Raw genomic sequence first — 16,756 nt, 5'->3', positions numbered from 1 at the left:
CCCTCTTGGGGGCCAAAACACGTGTTAAAACAGGCCAAATCGACGTTTTTTTTAGTCTTAAGGTATCGATATTAAAACAGGCCAAATCGATGTTAAAAAAGGCCAAAAAAAATTCGCCGCCGACCTGTGGTCGCCGGCCAAACGCACCATGTCGCTACAGTCTCACTCTTGTAATTTTCTGAAAATGCAGAAAATGAAAGTGCCCTCTAGGAGCCACATCTAGGAGCCAAAACATGTGCTAAAGTGGCCTCTTGGGAGCTAAAACACGTGTTAAAGTGCCTTCAGGGAAGCCAAAACGCGTGCTGAAGTGCCCTCTTCAGTGGCGAGGACGCGCTATTAGGTGCCCCTTTTTTTCCTTTTCGACCCTGCCCTTCAAAAAGTCTGTGCACGCCACTGATTCTGTCCATTCGTGAAGCCAGTGTGGCAGCAGTGAGCTCCAGTCTTGGGATAGTCGTTGCTTTGAGTGGAGTTACTCTTGACTTTCCCATCACAAATGCAACATGTACATCTTCAGAGGTATTTGTGAATAGTTTTTGCACAATAGGGCAGAGCCAAAACAAAATGGGTCACAGTTTTCAGCATACAGAAGAGAAAGTACATTTCACGTCAATCTTTTTACAATGTGGTCATTGGATGGATAAAATCTATAAATAATCTTAAATGAAATTTCTCTCACTTTATTAGTTAACAGGTATCAGTTGGGTAAGAGCCAAATCTTCTTCTAGTTGGTGTCCTCCATAAATTTGTTCCAGTATGAGATCACGTATCCCTTTTAAACAGGAGTCTTATTAATTTGTTGTTTTTCCCTTGGTTACCGGCCAGACAAGCTTTACCTATTGGGGTGTCTGACAAGGATAACAGGGAGAAATGTTTGGAATCCATTCTAGGTTGAGATTTTAGCATGCAAACTCCAGATGGAATTGCTCCAAAAACTCTGGCAAAATCTGCAGGTGATACAGGGATATTATATTCAGATAAAAACTCATTATACGAATAGGAGACCATCCCTGTTGAATAATTGAGCCACATACAATGTTATTAAACCAATACTCAATAAAAAGGGATTTATGTTTAAATAAAATGTCCTTGTTGTTCCATATATAATGTTATGAGGTGGAAAATTATGCTTGAAGATAAGGGACCAGGAGAGAAAGGCCTGCCGGTGAAAGGCTTTACTGGTATTTTGTCAATATTGTAGTTACATGCCAAAAAAAAAAGTTTAAACCACCCAGTCGGTTGTAGGCATGGATGTATTATATTAACGGTTGTAGGCTGAAGAGGTGAACAGCAGAGGAGAATGTGCTTCTCCTTCAGCCAATCAGAGTGAAGGTGCGCCGTGAGGACCCACAGCTGACCGTCTTATGCCTCACTATAATAAAGTTATTTAAGTCATTTTAAACGATGTAAATGTGTTAACGTACGGAAAATTAGTGTTATTACACTACATTATACTTAAATAATATTTTTGTGGCAAAAAATAATTTATAATTGATCAAAAATATCATTTTAATTATTAGTTTCCGGCAGGCATTTCCGTGGACAGCCTCTTGGACCTTTACATCACCCTCCCCGTTGACATTTCACACCGTTGCACTTATTCAATAACATTTTGCACCAGTCGCACCATGAAGTTCACTGGAGGAAATTGTTAATAAAGTAGGTGTTTTTGACTGAAAGCTTCTGGCAGGAGGCTCAGGGAGGATGTCTCAGCTGCTGAGGCTTCTCTCGGCGGCCGCTCTGCCTCTCTGCCGGGCTGCGGGAGCCCGGGCTCGGCTCTCCGCGGTGACCGCAGGACGGTACTTCACAGCCGGATTCAGGAGCTCCGCTGTCCCGGTGAGTGAAACAGGGAGGATTTTCAGTAATAACAGGTGTGTAGAAATATATAAACTGGCGGGGGAAGTAACTTAATGGTTGAATTATCGTCTTCACATGGACTGGAGGTTATAGACTGAAACCGGGCTGTTTGTTTAGAGGAGCCGGTGTTTAGGTAGCCTGAGTCGGTGCCAAATCCATGGGCAAAAACCAAACGGTTCAGGTTTGTTTGTTGAAAAACAAGATAAAACACAAGTCATAACTTAGCGTAACACCTTACACGTCTCTTATATCTTCCGCTTTTTAATTCGGCACAAGTTTTTTACAGCAAAAAGCGCGTTTTACGAGGAGACAAACTTGTTGTTTGTGAAAACATTGCTCGTCACTAGCTAACACGATGCTAACACCGGGTGATGTAACGGCGAAACTCTGTGAAGGAGCCTTCAGATATCACCATGAAACCTCCCAAGTCACTTATATAAAGACAAATATTGTTACACGTGTTTGCCAAATTGTACGTTTAAGGCTAACAAGCGCTAATTTGCATACATTTATCTGAACACACGCTGTCACAAACATTGGTCACATAATGTGAAGTTTTACAACATACAGAGTCTCATAATGATAAGGACATTGAAAACTCTTCGATAATATAGTATAGATATTAAAACATAGTACATACCGTACTCACTTGGGCTGTCTGACTCAGATTGCTGCTTCAAATGAGCTTCACGTGAACCAGAGAGTGAGTAATCAATTACTACAGGATCAGGATGAAATCGCCTTCTTCGTGGTGGCCAGGACAGTTACTATGGCAACCAGTATCTTAAGTATTTTCATTATGTTTTCACTATTACAAACTTAGCATAAGACCGTATATGTCTCTTATTTCTTCCGCTTTTTAATTCGGCACACGTTTTTTTCTTCAGCAATAAGCGCGTTTTGCGAGGAGACATAAACTTGTTTGTGAAAACACTGCTCGTCACCAGCTAGCACGATGCTAACGGTCCACACCGGGTGATGTAACGGTGAAACTCTGTGAAGGAGACTTCAGATATCACCATGAAACCTCCCAGGTTTATCACTTACATCAAGACAAATATGGTTTGTATTACAAGTTTTTGCCAAATGTTACGTTTAAATAGGTAATTGAGGCAATATCTAATTAAATATGCCCCAATTAGCATCTGAACACTTGATTAAGCCACTTTCCAAATTCTTGTTTTATTTTGTTGGCACATTAGAGTAAGATATTTTTTACAGAGGGGGATTGTGTGTCTGTAAAAACCTTCATAATATAGAAATGGATCAAACTGGGAGGTTTGGTATCTACTTGTGCTGCTGAAGTGGAGATTTCTGGTTCCGAGTCTGAGGAAAACCTATTTTGAGAAAACTGCCTTTTACTGTAAAATTACATATATTGTTAATGTCAATTGCACTTTTATAATTTGTTGTGGATACGGACGAAATGATAATGTTTGGAGCCTATGTCGTTGTTCAGGAGAAAGAGAGCTTTACAATGACACCTGAAATGACATGGGTCAGGCTAACTTTTGATGAATTTAGTAGAAATCTACAGACGAAAGAGACTAAATGTTTGTGCCTGTAGTGTCTAGCCTTGGTTATAGAAACAGAAACGACGTCAAATTATTATTGTACATCATTATTTTCAGAAGGATTAGCTGGCAGTAGCTCCTTAGCTTCAGATTAGCTTGGAGATAAACGTCTACACACACGCGGTCACAAACATTGGTCACATATATGAAGTTTTACAACATACAGAGTCAGGATATTGAAAACTGTTCGATAATATAGATATATATTTAAACATAATACATACTCACTTGGGCTGTCAGATTAGCTGCTTTAAATTAGCTCCACGTGAGCCAGAGAGTGAGTAGCCTAATCAGTCACCCTTTTCATGGTGGCCAGGACAGTTACTATGGCAACTAGTATCTTTTTTCTTCTTCCAACTTTATTGAAAGTTACAACAATAACAAACAATGTTTCTTTACAATAGTACCAATATAGTTACACATTTATGACAGCATAACAAGAGTTAAACAAAAGAGAAATTAAATAAAATTTACTATGACAACCAACCAGTATCTCTGTCAGTCACAACACAACAAGTATTTTCATATGTTTTCAAAAATAACTGTAAAAAACTGCATGTTATTGTTTTTTATACCTAAAAATACATGAATGATTGTGATAAGTTTCATTTTAACTTATTACCACGTTATGTGATGTTTGTGTAGCCTGCTTACGTAATTATACTATACACACCCATCTCAGACGTGAACTATGGGCATTAATATTCTGCTTTAACAGCTTCATACCAGAGGAGTTAAATGGGGTCGAGGTCAGTTCACACACAGAAATATGTGAAAACCAGTTCTTTATGTGTGTTTGTAAGTGAGGTCACGACAGGTCAAACAGGAGAAAGACAAACTTAAAACTGTTGACACTGAGATAAAAAACACTATTGTTTTTAAAAATAAAATCTGTGAATGTTTCCTAACACAACGGTTCTCAAGCTTTTACATCAAGAACCCCTAAATTGACACAAATTAGACCACAGACCCCTATTGGACAAAGATTTGAAGTAAACACCAGAAATAAACAAATATTTTTTCTGAGACTGAAGAACTTTACTTTTTGTACATTCAAATTAGGGCCAATGGCCTAATGGCAATGTTTTTGGAAATATTGTAGAGAAATTTCTCCAAAAACGTTTCTAGAAAAAAATGGTAGAAAATTCCTTGAGCGTGTGGTCATGAAGCCTTTAAACTCCGTGCTCTGTTGTAACTAACCGTGTTTCTTCTTTGGTGTTTTTTCCAGAACGTGTGTCGGACTCCAACAAACTTCCTGTCGTGTCGCAGATTCCAGTCGACTCAGCGACGGCTCTACTCCACAGAACCTAAAGGTGAGCTGAAGTTTGGATCATGAAATGTCTCAAACACATCAACCTGCAGGACTATGTTACTTTATTGTTTTGTTCAGTTTTTTCCCCTTTTTTGTGGCCTATGATAAGTTATTATTATAATTAGATCATTCTTACTGTGACTTTGCATCTGTTTGTTGTGCAAAGATTTGGTCCGATGTTGCATAAGCATGTTCTCATAGTGTTTAACCTGCTTTCACCAGCAGTCAGGATGTGTTTGTGTCAGTTCAACAGGTTCAGACAGTCAGACATATTTACCTGCAGGCAGCGGCAGAAACATAGTGTCAAATAAAACACTTTTATTTACTTAAACCTCGATTTTTATTGACGTTTCCCTCCTGTCTGAGTGCAAACATTTGAACACTGAGGTGAAGTGGGTTCAGATCATTGCCTTTTAACCTCGGCATGAGACAGTTTGTGGAGCGAGTTTGGTTTGGGTCCTGTGGTTCAGTCCAGAGTAGAAGTTTTATAAAAGGTTTATGGATGTAAAGGAGCAGGAGTGGAGAAGATATTTGATAAATTAAGTTAGAGAAGCGAACAGATGTTGGATGAGACGTTCAACAGCGGCATCAGTTCACTAAATCACATCCTCATTCATTTCTCTGTCACTTAAAGCAGAGCTGAGATAAAAACTTGATCATGGAACAGAAACGTGAGAGGGAGTCGTCGTTGTAATGAAATAATCTGTGAGTTTCAGATGGAGGAGGAGGAGGAGGAGGAAAATCCACAGGAGGAGGGAAGAGAGGAGGAGCAGGAGGAGGAAAAGACTGGTGGAGCCGATTACAGAAGGTTTGTCACACTAACTAAATAAAACATCACATTTAAATCATTAAAACATTCATTTTGAATTGAACATGTTTCTTCTCCTTCTTCAGGGCGACTTCCCCTGGGATGAGAAGGATTTCCGGTACCTGGCGATCACGGCGGCCGGCATCAGTTCAGCTCTGCTCTACTTCTACTTCAGAGACGGCGGCAGAGAAATCAGCTGGAAGGACTTTGTCCACCGATACCTGGGCAGAGGCTTGGTGAGGAGCATCATGGGATACTAACAACACCTGTAACCACTGAAACGCCTCGGTGTTAAAGGGATAGTTCAACATTTTGGCAAATTGGCCCATTGCCGTAATCCCTATAGTCATAGCAGTAGGTTCGTTACCTTTAATTGTCGGTGCAAAATATTTTTAGAACGGCGGAGCAGAGCCGTGAGCTGCTCAGAGCTACGCTACGGAGGCTCGTGGGATTTCTTGGTTTCCCTAATCAAACTCATCAAATACACAATCCAACAACTCCAAAACGCTCTGGTGGACAAGTTGTGACCTGCACATTCACCACGCTATGAGATAATAACAGAACGTTACCAGACAGAGTTGTTTTAGAGGTAAATTCATGCAAAACAGCTGATGCACGTTGCCTTCAGGGACAGTTTTTCAGCAAGCAGTCTCTGTGTTTACCTCTAAAACAACTCTGTCTGGTAACGTTCTGTTATTATCTCATAGCGTGGTGAATGTGCGGGTCACAACTTGTCCACCAGAGCGTTGTGGAGTTGTTGGATTGTGTATTTGATGAGTTTGATGAAGGAAACAGAGAAATCCCATGAGCCTCCGTAGCGTAGCTCTGAGCAGCTTGCGGCTCTGCTCCGCCGTTCTAAAAATAGCTTGCACCGACAATTAATGGTAATGAACCTACTCCTAAAACTATAGGAAAGTGTTGAACTATCGCTTTAACTATCCTGGTGTTGTTAAAGATTTTGGAGTTTCAGAAACAAATCCACAATTTTAAGGTAAAAAATACGTTTTTAAAAGTATTTCCTTTGTGTGTGTGTGTGTGCAGGTGGACCGGCTGGAGGTCATCAACAAACAGTACGTCAGAGTCATCCTGACGCCGGGAGCCGACACTGACGTGGTGAGAAGAGTCACACTAAAGCAGAAACTTCTCTAAATCTCTGAAAAGAAACTAAAAACAAAGCTTTAACCCCGTTTTTATACAACAATTAAAACACTGGCATACTGTGTATGTGAATCTGATGCGTTTTTAAATTCAGTTCAATAAACTATATTTGTCCCCAGGGGCAGATTTAAAGAGCAAATAGAGTAGACATTAAAAAATGCAACGATTCACAGTAAAATGACACGGGTGCAAAACAAACCTCTGATATTATTATATTATAATGAATAGTGTAAATGATTGTTGACATAGAGTAATATCTGGCTGTATGACAGACCGTTAGTTACATTTGTGTTATAGCTACATATAAACAGGTGTTCATACGCAGAATTTTGTGTTTTGACAAATCTCTTCACACTCAGTAAATGTTCATTAGATGTTTTTGTTTACTGTCAGTTAGATAAAAGATCACATACATTATAAAGATACATTAAATGGAATATAATTACACAAAAAAAAGAATGAAAACATGAAAAATAAAGCAATGAGAGAGTGCAGACTTCCTACAGGCTGTAAATGTCATCGGTCGTCTTGTGTGCAGAGCTACGTCTGGTTCAACATCGGCAGCGTGGACACGTTTGAGAGGAACCTGGAGACGGCGCACATGGAGCTGGGCCTGGAGCCGTCGCACCGAGCCACCGTGGTCTACAGCACCGAGAGCGACGGGTCGGTCTCACATCCCATAATAATATGATTTATTACACGCAACTTTCTCAAACTTGATTTTCTCACATGATGACATGAAGCAGTTGGCCATAAAGTTTATAAAACATTCCCTCCCCGTCCTTCAGCTCCTTCCTGATGAGCATGCTCCCCACGCTGCTGCTGATTGGCTTCCTGCTCTTCACCCTGCGGCGAGGACCAATGGGAGGCGGCGCGGGCGGCGGGAGGGGCGGGCCCTTCAGCATGGGCGAGTCCACGGCCAAGATGATGAAGGACAACATCGAGGTGAAGTTCAAGGACGTGGCCGGCTGCGAGGAGGCCAAGCTGGAGATCCTGGAGTTCGTCAACTTCCTGAAGAACCCGCAGCAGTACCAGGACCTGGGAGCCAAGATCCCCAAGGTAACGGAATACGGAACACAGAACACGGAACACAGAATACGGAATATAGAATACGGAATATAGAATACGGAACACAGAGGACAGAACTCAGAATACGGAACACAGAGGACAGAGCATAGAGCAGGTCCAACAACACATGATCACACGGAAGAAAAGTCAGAGCAGGATTTAAAAATTCTGGGTTGTTATATTTAAAGAAACATCCATTAAAATGAGGAGAAGGAGGAGGAGGAGGAGGAGAAAGAAATAGCAGCAGTAGGAGGAAATGAAAGGTATAGATGGAGGAGGAAGAGAAGAAGAAGAAAGAAGGAGTAGGAAAGTGAGAAGTAGGAGGCGGAGGTGGAGGGGAAGGACAAAGACTACAAGGTAGGAGAAGGAGAAGGACAGGAAACAGAAGAAAGTGGTATAAAATGAGGAAGAAGGAGAACAAGAAAGATCAGGGAGTAGAAGAAAGTAGTAGAGGAAGAAGTAGATGAAGAAAAGGATGGTGAGGGAGAAGGAGGAGGAGAATAAAGAGTAGGAGAAGAAGAATGAGGGAGAGGAAAGAAAAAAACATTTAGGAGGAAGACATGGTTTAGAAGAAAAAATAAAGTAGTAAAAGATGAGGAGAAGGAGTAAGAGAATAAGAAGCTATAGAAGAAAATGAGGAAGGAGAAAGGGAGAAAAAGAAAGAGAAGGAGGAGTAGAATAAAGTAGTAGAAGATGAGGAAGGAGTGAATGAAGAAGACTAAGGAGTACTAAGACGAGAGACGAAGGAGAAAAAGGAGGACAAGAAAGTAGTAGATGATGGAGAAGGACGAGATGAAGAAGAAAAAGGGAGGTGGAGATGTAGAAGGAAAAAAAGAAATAAGAAAAGCAGATGGAGAAAGAAAAAGGAGGAGTAGACCAGACCACAAGACAGATAAATTGAAACCAGATCAGTCGTCAGTGGAAATTGTTTCATTTTCAAATCGTCCAAAAGTCTAAAAATCCAGAGCAGAGCTCAGATGAAGAATTAAATCAGGTTGAAGATCTTTGTAATTGATCTTTGTACATTACTGATTAATTTATTTCTCCCTTCTTCTTCCTGTCTCCGTATTTCCCAGGGTGCCGTTCTGTCCGGTCCTCCGGGGACGGGGAAGACGCTCCTGGCCAAAGCCACGGCCGGAGAAGCCAACGTCCCGTTCATCACCGTCAACGGCTCCGAGTTCCTGGAGATGTTCGTGGGCGTCGGCCCGGCCCGGGTCAGTCACCGCTAGGGATGTCACGATAACTTGTTTTCACAATTAACCGCGGTATTAAACGCCACAATTAATTAATCGTCATGATTCCTAAATACTGTCACTTTCCAAAAAAGATTATATCGGAACCATATAGGCAAATAAGCACCAAAAAAAAGTGTAAAGGTAAATACACAGATACTGGTTTAAATTAAGTTAATTTTCCTAATGTAACATTGAACTGGAAGGAATTTAAATGTTAGCGTGTCATCTGTAATAAAAACAAACAAAACTATAAATAAACTTAAACATTTGCCATAGATGACATTTAATGACTTGAATATTAACTCAATTGTTTTGTGTAAATAATTATGTAATTATATTTTGACTGTATTTGATTTTACATATTCATAGTGCTGTGAAATTAATTAATGTATAAAATAGTTTGATTATTTCTCCGACAATAATCGTAGCATGAGAATTTATAGTAGTGACATCACTAGTCACTGCACAGATGTTCTGTCTGAGGACCAGATGTTGTGTTGATTGTGTCTGATGTTGACCTCTGACCTCTGACCTCTGAAGGTGAGGGACATGTTCGCCCTGGCGAGGAAGAACGCGCCCTGCATCCTCTTCATCGACGAGATCGACGCGGTGGGGAGGAAGAGAGGAGGCGGGAACTTCGGCGGTCAGAGCGAGCAGGAGAACACGCTGAACCAGCTGCTGGTGGAGATGGACGGTGGGTGGGACGGCCGCTCCTCCTGGTGGCTCTGAGCGCTCTGAGCGTTCTGATTGGACGGTGGAGCTTTGATGTAACGTCTCTCCGTCGTCTTCTGTCTTCTCCTGTCCCCAGGTTTCAACACGGCCACCAACGTGGTCGTCCTGGCCGGAACCAACAGACCCGACATCCTGGATCCTGCTCTGATGAGACCGGGTCGCTTCGACAGGCAGATCTACATAGGTAGGAGGAGCCCGACGCTGACAGCTGATTGGCCGACACACACACAGTGTTAACACAGGATCACACAAACTTCACAGCAGCTTTTTTCTTCAGTTTCACCTCGATGGAAACTCTTCAAACATTTACAAGGACTCAAAGATGAACTGATTTAATTTAGCTTTTCCTCTGTGTCTCTAACCCTCCTCTCAGCCATTGTGCATTCAGCGAAGCCATTGAAAAATCAATCCATGGAGCGGTGGATAATGTTATATATAACATATACGATGTTACAACGTGTATATTTGTGTAGTCTTAACTGTCATAAACAAAAGATTGTGGGTTACGGAGCGCGTTCGTGTCGTGGTGTGCTGAGACTAGAGCTGGGACACATATACAGTATATACATTTAGGGAGATGCATAGTTGAACATACGCAGACGGGTCTGCGTTCTTGCCTAAAAATGTAGATGTGTGTTTGTAAAATTTTGATAAAATAATTAACAAATGAATAAAATAAAACAGTGAATTTAGTTTCTTGTCAAACTAAGTGAGGCGACTTCTCTGTCTCCTCTCAGGTCCTCCAGACATCAAGGGGAGGGCGTCCATCTTCAAAGTCCACCTCCGACCAATCAAACTGGACCCGGCCATGGACAAAGACGCTCTGGCCAGGAAGATGGCCGCCGCCACGCCGGGATTCACGGGTCAGTGACGGTCGTTCCCACCTGAGCCGTTAAAGTCGTCTGGACATAAATTAAATAATTAAACAGATGAACTCAAATAAAATAACTTCCTCCTCTTTGTTGTGTCTGTGATCAGGAGCCGACATCGCCAACGTCTGTAACGAGGCGGCTCTGATCGCCGCCCGCCACCTCAACCCGTCCGTCAACGCCAAACACTTTGAGCAGGCCATCGACAGGGTCATCGGAGGTCAGAGTGACATCACAGCCCGACAGCAGTAATGATCAACAACAACAACAACATCAACAATAATAAGTTGTGTGTCCTCAGGTCTGGAGAAGAAGACTCAGGTGCTGCAGCCGACAGAGAAGAAGACGGTGGCGTATCACGAGGCCGGTCACGCCATCGTGGGCTGGTTCCTGCAGCACGCCGACCCGCTGCTAAAGGTACGGCCGCACGCTGGACGAGTTCACTCATGTGTTTGTTAATGGCAGATTTATTTTCTTTTATTTAAGCTCATTTAGAAAAAAGTTTGAAGCATTTTTTTCTAACCTTTAAAACTTTTTTTTAGAATCATTTCGGTTTGTTTGTGGCCGACGAGGAGTCGACCACGTTTGATCAATTTTGCCTCCTAAATCAACTCTTGACTTTTCTTATGAATGAAGTAATAGATAATAATCACAAATGTTAGTTTGTTAACACGACTGAAGGCTGAAGCTGCAGAAGCAGTAGAAGAAAGTGGTAGAAAACAAGAAAGGAGGAGAAGAAAAATAGGAGTATAATACAGTAGTAGAAGATGAAGAGAAGGAGGAGGAGGAGGGGGAGGAGGAGAAAGAAATACCAGTAGGGGGAAAAGAGAAGGTGTTGAATGAGGAAGAAAGAGAAATTGAAAGTGGAAGAGAAGAATGAGAAGAAGGACAGAGAGTAGAGAGTTGGAAGAAGGAGGAGAGGAAGTGGTAGAAAACAAGAGAGGAGGAGTAGAAAAATAGGTGGAGCATAATACAGTAGTAGAAGATGAATAGAAGGAGGACGGGGAGGAGGAGAAAGAAAATATATTGAAGAAGAAAGAGAAGTAGGAGTAAAAAAATGAGAAGAAGGAGGTGGAGAAAAATGAGAAGAAGGACAAAGAGTAGAGAGTTGAAGGAGAAGGAGGAAGTGGTAGAAAACAATTTATTAGAGGATGAAAAGGAAGACTAAGGAGTAGAAGAAAAGGGAGGAGCATAAGACAGTAGAAGATGAGGAAGAAGGAAGAGGAGGAGAAAGTAGTAAAATAAATAGAAAAGGTGGAGGAAGAGAAGGTGTAGAAATATAGGAATTAGGAATAACGTAGTCGTTCTTCTCTCCTCAGTTACACAACTACACATCTGTCTTTAAACTGTCGACTGTTAAACCAATAGTCTCACTCCAGGTGTTATTATTATTGGTGTTAAATGAGACCGCCTCGCCCCCCCCCCCCCCTGTCTCCCTCTCCCCCCAGGTGTCGATCATCCCGCGGGGGAAGGGCCTCGGCTACGCCCAGTACCTGCCCCGGGAGCAGTACCTGTACAGCAGGGAGCAGCTGTTCGACCGGATGTGCATGATGCTGGGCGGCCGCGTGGCCGAGCAGGTCTTCTTCAGCCGCATCACCACCGGAGCTCAGGACGACCTCAAGAAGGTCACGCAGTCCGCCTACGCTCAGGTACACGACCGCCGCATGGGGCGCCTGTTTGATTCCCCTTCTGCTGCTGCTTCCTGCTCTGATGTCTTGTTCTCTACCTCCTCCTCTTACTCTTCTCTTCTTCCTGGTTTGATCTCTCCTCCTCTTCCTCTTCTTCCTCCTCCTTTTCTTCCTCCTCCTCCTCCTTCCTACTCTGATGCTTTCTCCTCCTCTACCTCCTCCTCTTCTTCCTCTTTCTCCTTCTCCTCCTCCTCCTCCTCTTCTTCCTCTTTCTCCTTCTCCTCCTCTTCCTCCTCCTCCTCTTCTTCATCTTTCTCCTTCTCCTCCTCTTCCTCCTCCTCCTCTTCTTCCTCTTTCTCCTTCTCCTCCTCTTCCTCCTCCTCTTCTTCCTCTTTCTCCTTCTCCTCCTCTTCCTCCTCCTCCTCTTCTTCCTCTTTCTCCTTCTCCTCCTCTACATCCTCCTCTTCTTCCTCTTTCTCCTTCTCCTCCTCTTCCTCCTCCTCTTCTTCCTCTTTCTCCTTCTCCTCCTCTTCCTCCTCCTCCTCTTCTTCCTCTTTCTCCTTCTCCTCCTCTTCCTCCTCCTCCTCTTCTTCCTCTTTCTCCTTCTCCTCCTCTTCCTCCTCCTCCTCCTCTTCTTCCTCTTTCTCCTTCTCCTCCTCTTCCTCCTCCTCCTCTTCTTCATCTTTCTCCTTCTCCTCCTCTTCCTCCTCCTCCTCTTCTTCCTCTTTCTCCTTCTCCTCCTCTTCCTCCTCCTCTTCTTCCTCTTTCTCCTTCTCCTCCTCTTCCTCCTCCTCCTCTTCTTCCTCTTTCTCCTTCTCCTCCTCTACATCCTCCTCTTCTTCCTCTTTCTCCTTCTCCTCCTCTTCCTCCTCCTCTTCTTCCTCTTTCTCCGTCTCCTCCTCTTCCTCCTCCTCCTCTTCTTCCTCTTTCTCCTTCTCCTCCTCTTCCTCCTCCTCCTCTTCTTCCTCTTTCTCCATCTCCTCCTCTTCCTCCTCCTCCTCTTCTTCCTCTTTCTCCTTCTCCTCCTCTTCCTCTTCCTCCTCCTCCTCCTCTTCTTCCTCTTTCTCCTTCTCCTCCTCTTCCTCTTCCTCCTCCTCCTCCTCTTCTTCCTCTTTCTCCTTTTCCTTTTCCTCTTCTTCCTCTTTCTCCTTCTCCTCCTCTTCCTCCTCCTCCTCTTCTTCCTCTTTCTCCTTCTCCTCCTCTTCCTCCTCCTCCTCCTCTTCTTCCTCTTTCTCCTTCTCCTCTTCTTCCTCTTTCTCCTTCTCCTCCTCTTCCTCCTCCTCCTCTTCTTCCTCTTTCTCCTTCTCCTCCTCTTCCTCCTCCTCCTCCTCTTCTTCCTCTTTCTCCTTCTCCTCCTCTTCCTCCTCCTCCTCTTCTTCCCCTTTCTCCTTCTCCTCCTCTTCTTCTTCTTCCTTCTCCTCTTCTTCCTCTTTCTCCTTCTCCTCCTCTTCTTCTTCCTTCTCCTCCTCTTCCTTCAACTCCTCTTCTTCCTTCTCCTCCTCTTCCTATTCTTCCTCCTCCTTCCTACTCTGATGCGTTCTTCTCCTTTTCCTCCTCTTCTTCTTCCTCCCTCTTCTCCTCTTCCCAATTCTCTTCTTCCTCCACCTCCATCCTACTCTGACACTTTCTTCTTCTCCTCCTCCTCCTCTACCTTCTCCTCTTCTTCCTTATCTTTCTCCTCCACCTCTTCCTCTACCTAATTCTCCTCCTCCTCCTCCTCCTCCTCTTCTTACTCTTCTTCCTCCTACTGACATCATCTCCTCCTCCTCCTCCTCCTCCTCCTCCTCCTCCTCCTCCACCTCCTTCCTGCTCTAACGCCTTGTTTTCTCCTCCTCCTCCTCCTCCCCCTCCTCCTCCAGGTGGTCCAGTTTGGGATGAGTGAGAAGGTCGGCCAGGTGTCGTTCGATCTCCCCCGTCAGGGCGAGATGGTGATGGAGAAGCCGTACAGCGAAGCCACGGCCGAGCTGATCGACGGCGAGGTGCGGGCGCTGGTGGACCGGGCGTACGAGCGCACGCTGGAGCTCATCAAGGAGAAGAAGGAGCTGGTGGAGATGGTGAGGCCGACCGACACCTTAAAAATGAAATACTACTACGATGCTTCAAAATCTGACCAATTCATAGATAGATAGATCCATTTTATTACAGACTCTAGGTCCAGTTAAGAGCACATACAAAAAGACATACATACATTCTGCATCATTCTATTTTATAATTTAATTCCATATCTTTATATTTGATATTCATTATTCTAAGATAGATATTGTATATAATCTATATTTATTACTTAGCAGTTATTATTCCTTTCTGAATAATATTATTACATATCTTTAGTGTAACACATTTATTGAATAATGAATCCATAACCTTTCTATGTATCCATTTAAGAGATGCTTTTACACTAACAAATTGAATTATCTTATGTTGAATTATCTTCTGGGACACTGTGGCGTTTAAGGGCTGTGGGAATTTGCGTTATCGAATGGAAAGAGGTTCCTACACAAGTATGGAAAAGTATAGAATTTTATTTTATACATTTACAGGTCTGGAAAAGTATGGAAAATGGAAACTATTATATGGAAATATATTTTCTTATCTGGGTTTGGTCTTATCTGAAGTTATTTGGGTTAATTATTTTGTATGTGCTATTGTACCTACAATTTATTTGGTGACATAATGCCATACACATTCAGAATAATGAAAACAAATGATTAATTTAATGATTTATTTACATGATACACATCTAATTACTTACATATTTACAGAGAAGTCTGGAAAGTGTATGGACATTTTGAAATTTCAAATGTGTAGGAACCCTGTGACAGTGCTAGAAACATCTGGATGAGCTGACGTTTGCGTCCCCGTGTCCCCCCCCTCCCCCCCTCAGGTGGGACAGCGTCTCCTGCAGAAGGAGGTGCTGGACAAGGCCGACATGCTGGAGCTGCTCGGCCCGCGGCCGTTCGAGGAGAAGTCCACGTACGAGGAGTTTGTGGAGGGGACGGGCAGCTTCGAGGAGGACACGAGTTTACCCGAAGGCCTGAAGGACTGGAACCAGGAGCGGGGGGCGGAGCCTGAGGAGGGGGCGGAGCCGGCGCAGGGCAAACAGCAGGCGGTGTAGAGACCGAGGAGGACGAACCGAACGCTGCACATCCCAGCTGCAAAAAACTCTGGAGGGAGGGGAAGGGGGAGGAGCCACGTCTTTATAAACAACTCCCACTAATTAAAGGGACAGTTCACCCAAAATTTAAATTGCACTCATTATCTACTCCCCCTCATGTCGACTAAAGGGCTGGGAGAAGTTTCAGAGTCCTCCGTGGCTTCTCTGAGTTACAGGGGGTCTCGGCGTAGCAGTGCATGTCCATATAACGGTTGCAAATGGATACCAACTGTCTTCGTAACAAAAAGACACACCAAAAAACATCCAAATACCTCCATGCTGCTCGTATGTAATGTCTGTCTTGTATTGAAGCCCCGAAATGCGAAATTGTCCCGAAAAAATTTAATAAGTCTATATTTCAAGCTTGTTTTGTGTTTTTTTTTCGGGACAATTTCGCATTTCGGGGCTTCAATACAAGACGGACGTTACATACGAGCAGCATGGAGGTATCTGGATGTTTTTTGGTGTGTCTTTTTGTTACGAAGACAGTTGGTATCCATTTGCAACCGTTATATGGACATGCACTGCTACGCGGACCCCCCCCCGTAACTCAGAGAAGGCACGGAGGACTCTGAAACTTCTCACAGCCCTTAGTCCACATGAGGGTGAGTAGATAATGAGTGAAATTTCAATTTTGGGTGAACTATCCTTTTAATAATTAATGTCCTCAGTTTGTTTTTTTTGTTTTTTTTTGGCTCCTTCAGGTTAAAAATTCAACTTTTAAATCGTTCAGTTCATTCCCTGAAATCGGATCAGCGGAGTTTCTAAATGACAGATCTGAGATCAGAACATCAGGCTCTGCACGACCTCCAGGCAAATATTGATTTTTTTTCTTTTCTTTTTTGACTTTTAAATCTTCAGTGAGGCTGCGTTCGCTTCGTCACCGTTTGGACTCTGATCTGCTCCGACGCCTTAACGAACGCTCGTCCACCAGGAGAGAGAGCGACTCAGCAGATTTTAACTGATCCTCCTGAACTGAAAGAACTTTATTATTATTATTATTAACATTTGTATTTATTTCTGCTCGGTGACAGAATATAAAACAGTTTTAAATGAGAATTTCTTTTTTTTTTTTGAGATTGAAGTTTTTATTTTTTATTTTCCGTGTGTTTCCGAGTCAGTGCAGAAAGTTTATTTTTTCCTGCAGGACCTCGACGCCTCACTGACTAACTAACGCTCATCACATCATGACACGCCTCGACGCTCTGACGTGTAAATGTTTTTTTTGTTTTGTTATGATGTTATAAATGCGTCCAGAGGCTGCTGCTGCTACGTCGGCCCAGTGGCTGATGGGAAAACGTCAAGTTCTCAGAAGGATGTTTTTTTTTTTTTTTTCCTGCTGCCGGTTCACTCAGTAAAAAGCC

The 16,756-nt window shown here is 43.1% G+C and overlaps 1 protein-coding gene across 1 annotated transcript; it reads left to right on the top strand.

Annotated features, from left to right (window-relative positions):
• The first annotated feature begins 1,599 nt into the window (after positions 1–1,599).
• LOC310987565 (mitochondrial inner membrane m-AAA protease component AFG3L1-like) lies at positions 1,600–15,494 on the top strand. Its single transcript, XM_083973881.1, has 16 exons — positions 1,600–1,833; positions 4,657–4,741; positions 5,457–5,548; positions 5,635–5,784; positions 6,590–6,661; positions 7,245–7,369; positions 7,495–7,765; positions 8,851–8,988; positions 9,550–9,703; positions 9,818–9,925; positions 10,479–10,604; positions 10,720–10,830; positions 10,912–11,027; positions 12,059–12,259; positions 14,098–14,292; positions 15,123–15,494. Exons 1-16 carry the CDS (start codon positions 1,702–1,704, stop codon positions 15,351–15,353), a joined length of 2,307 nt encoding a protein of 768 aa, XP_083830007.1. The 5' UTR covers positions 1,600–1,701; the 3' UTR covers positions 15,354–15,494.
• The last annotated feature ends 1,262 nt before the right edge of the window (positions 15,495–16,756 follow it).

Source organism: Trachurus trachurus, assembly GCF_905171665.1.
Source record: "Trachurus trachurus genome assembly, chromosome: 6".
Taxonomy (NCBI): Eukaryota; Metazoa; Chordata; class Actinopteri; order Carangiformes; family Carangidae; genus Trachurus; species Trachurus trachurus.
This window is presented reverse-complemented; position numbering and strand designations above follow the sequence as displayed.

Bases quoted from the DNA above. Each gene is read 5' to 3' on its own strand.
- LOC310987565 (XM_083973881.1), top strand. From the start codon at position 1,702: ATGTCTCAGCTGCTGAGGCTTCTCTCGGCGGCCGCTCTGCCTCTCTGC. The intron at 6,662-7,244 runs GTGAGAAGAGTC...TCTTGTGTGCAG, and splicing joins CGGGAGCCGACACTGACGTG to AGCTACGTCTGGTTCAACAT. The intron at 9,926-10,478 runs GTAGGAGGAGCC...GTCTCCTCTCAG, and splicing joins CGACAGGCAGATCTACATAG to GTCCTCCAGACATCAAGGGG.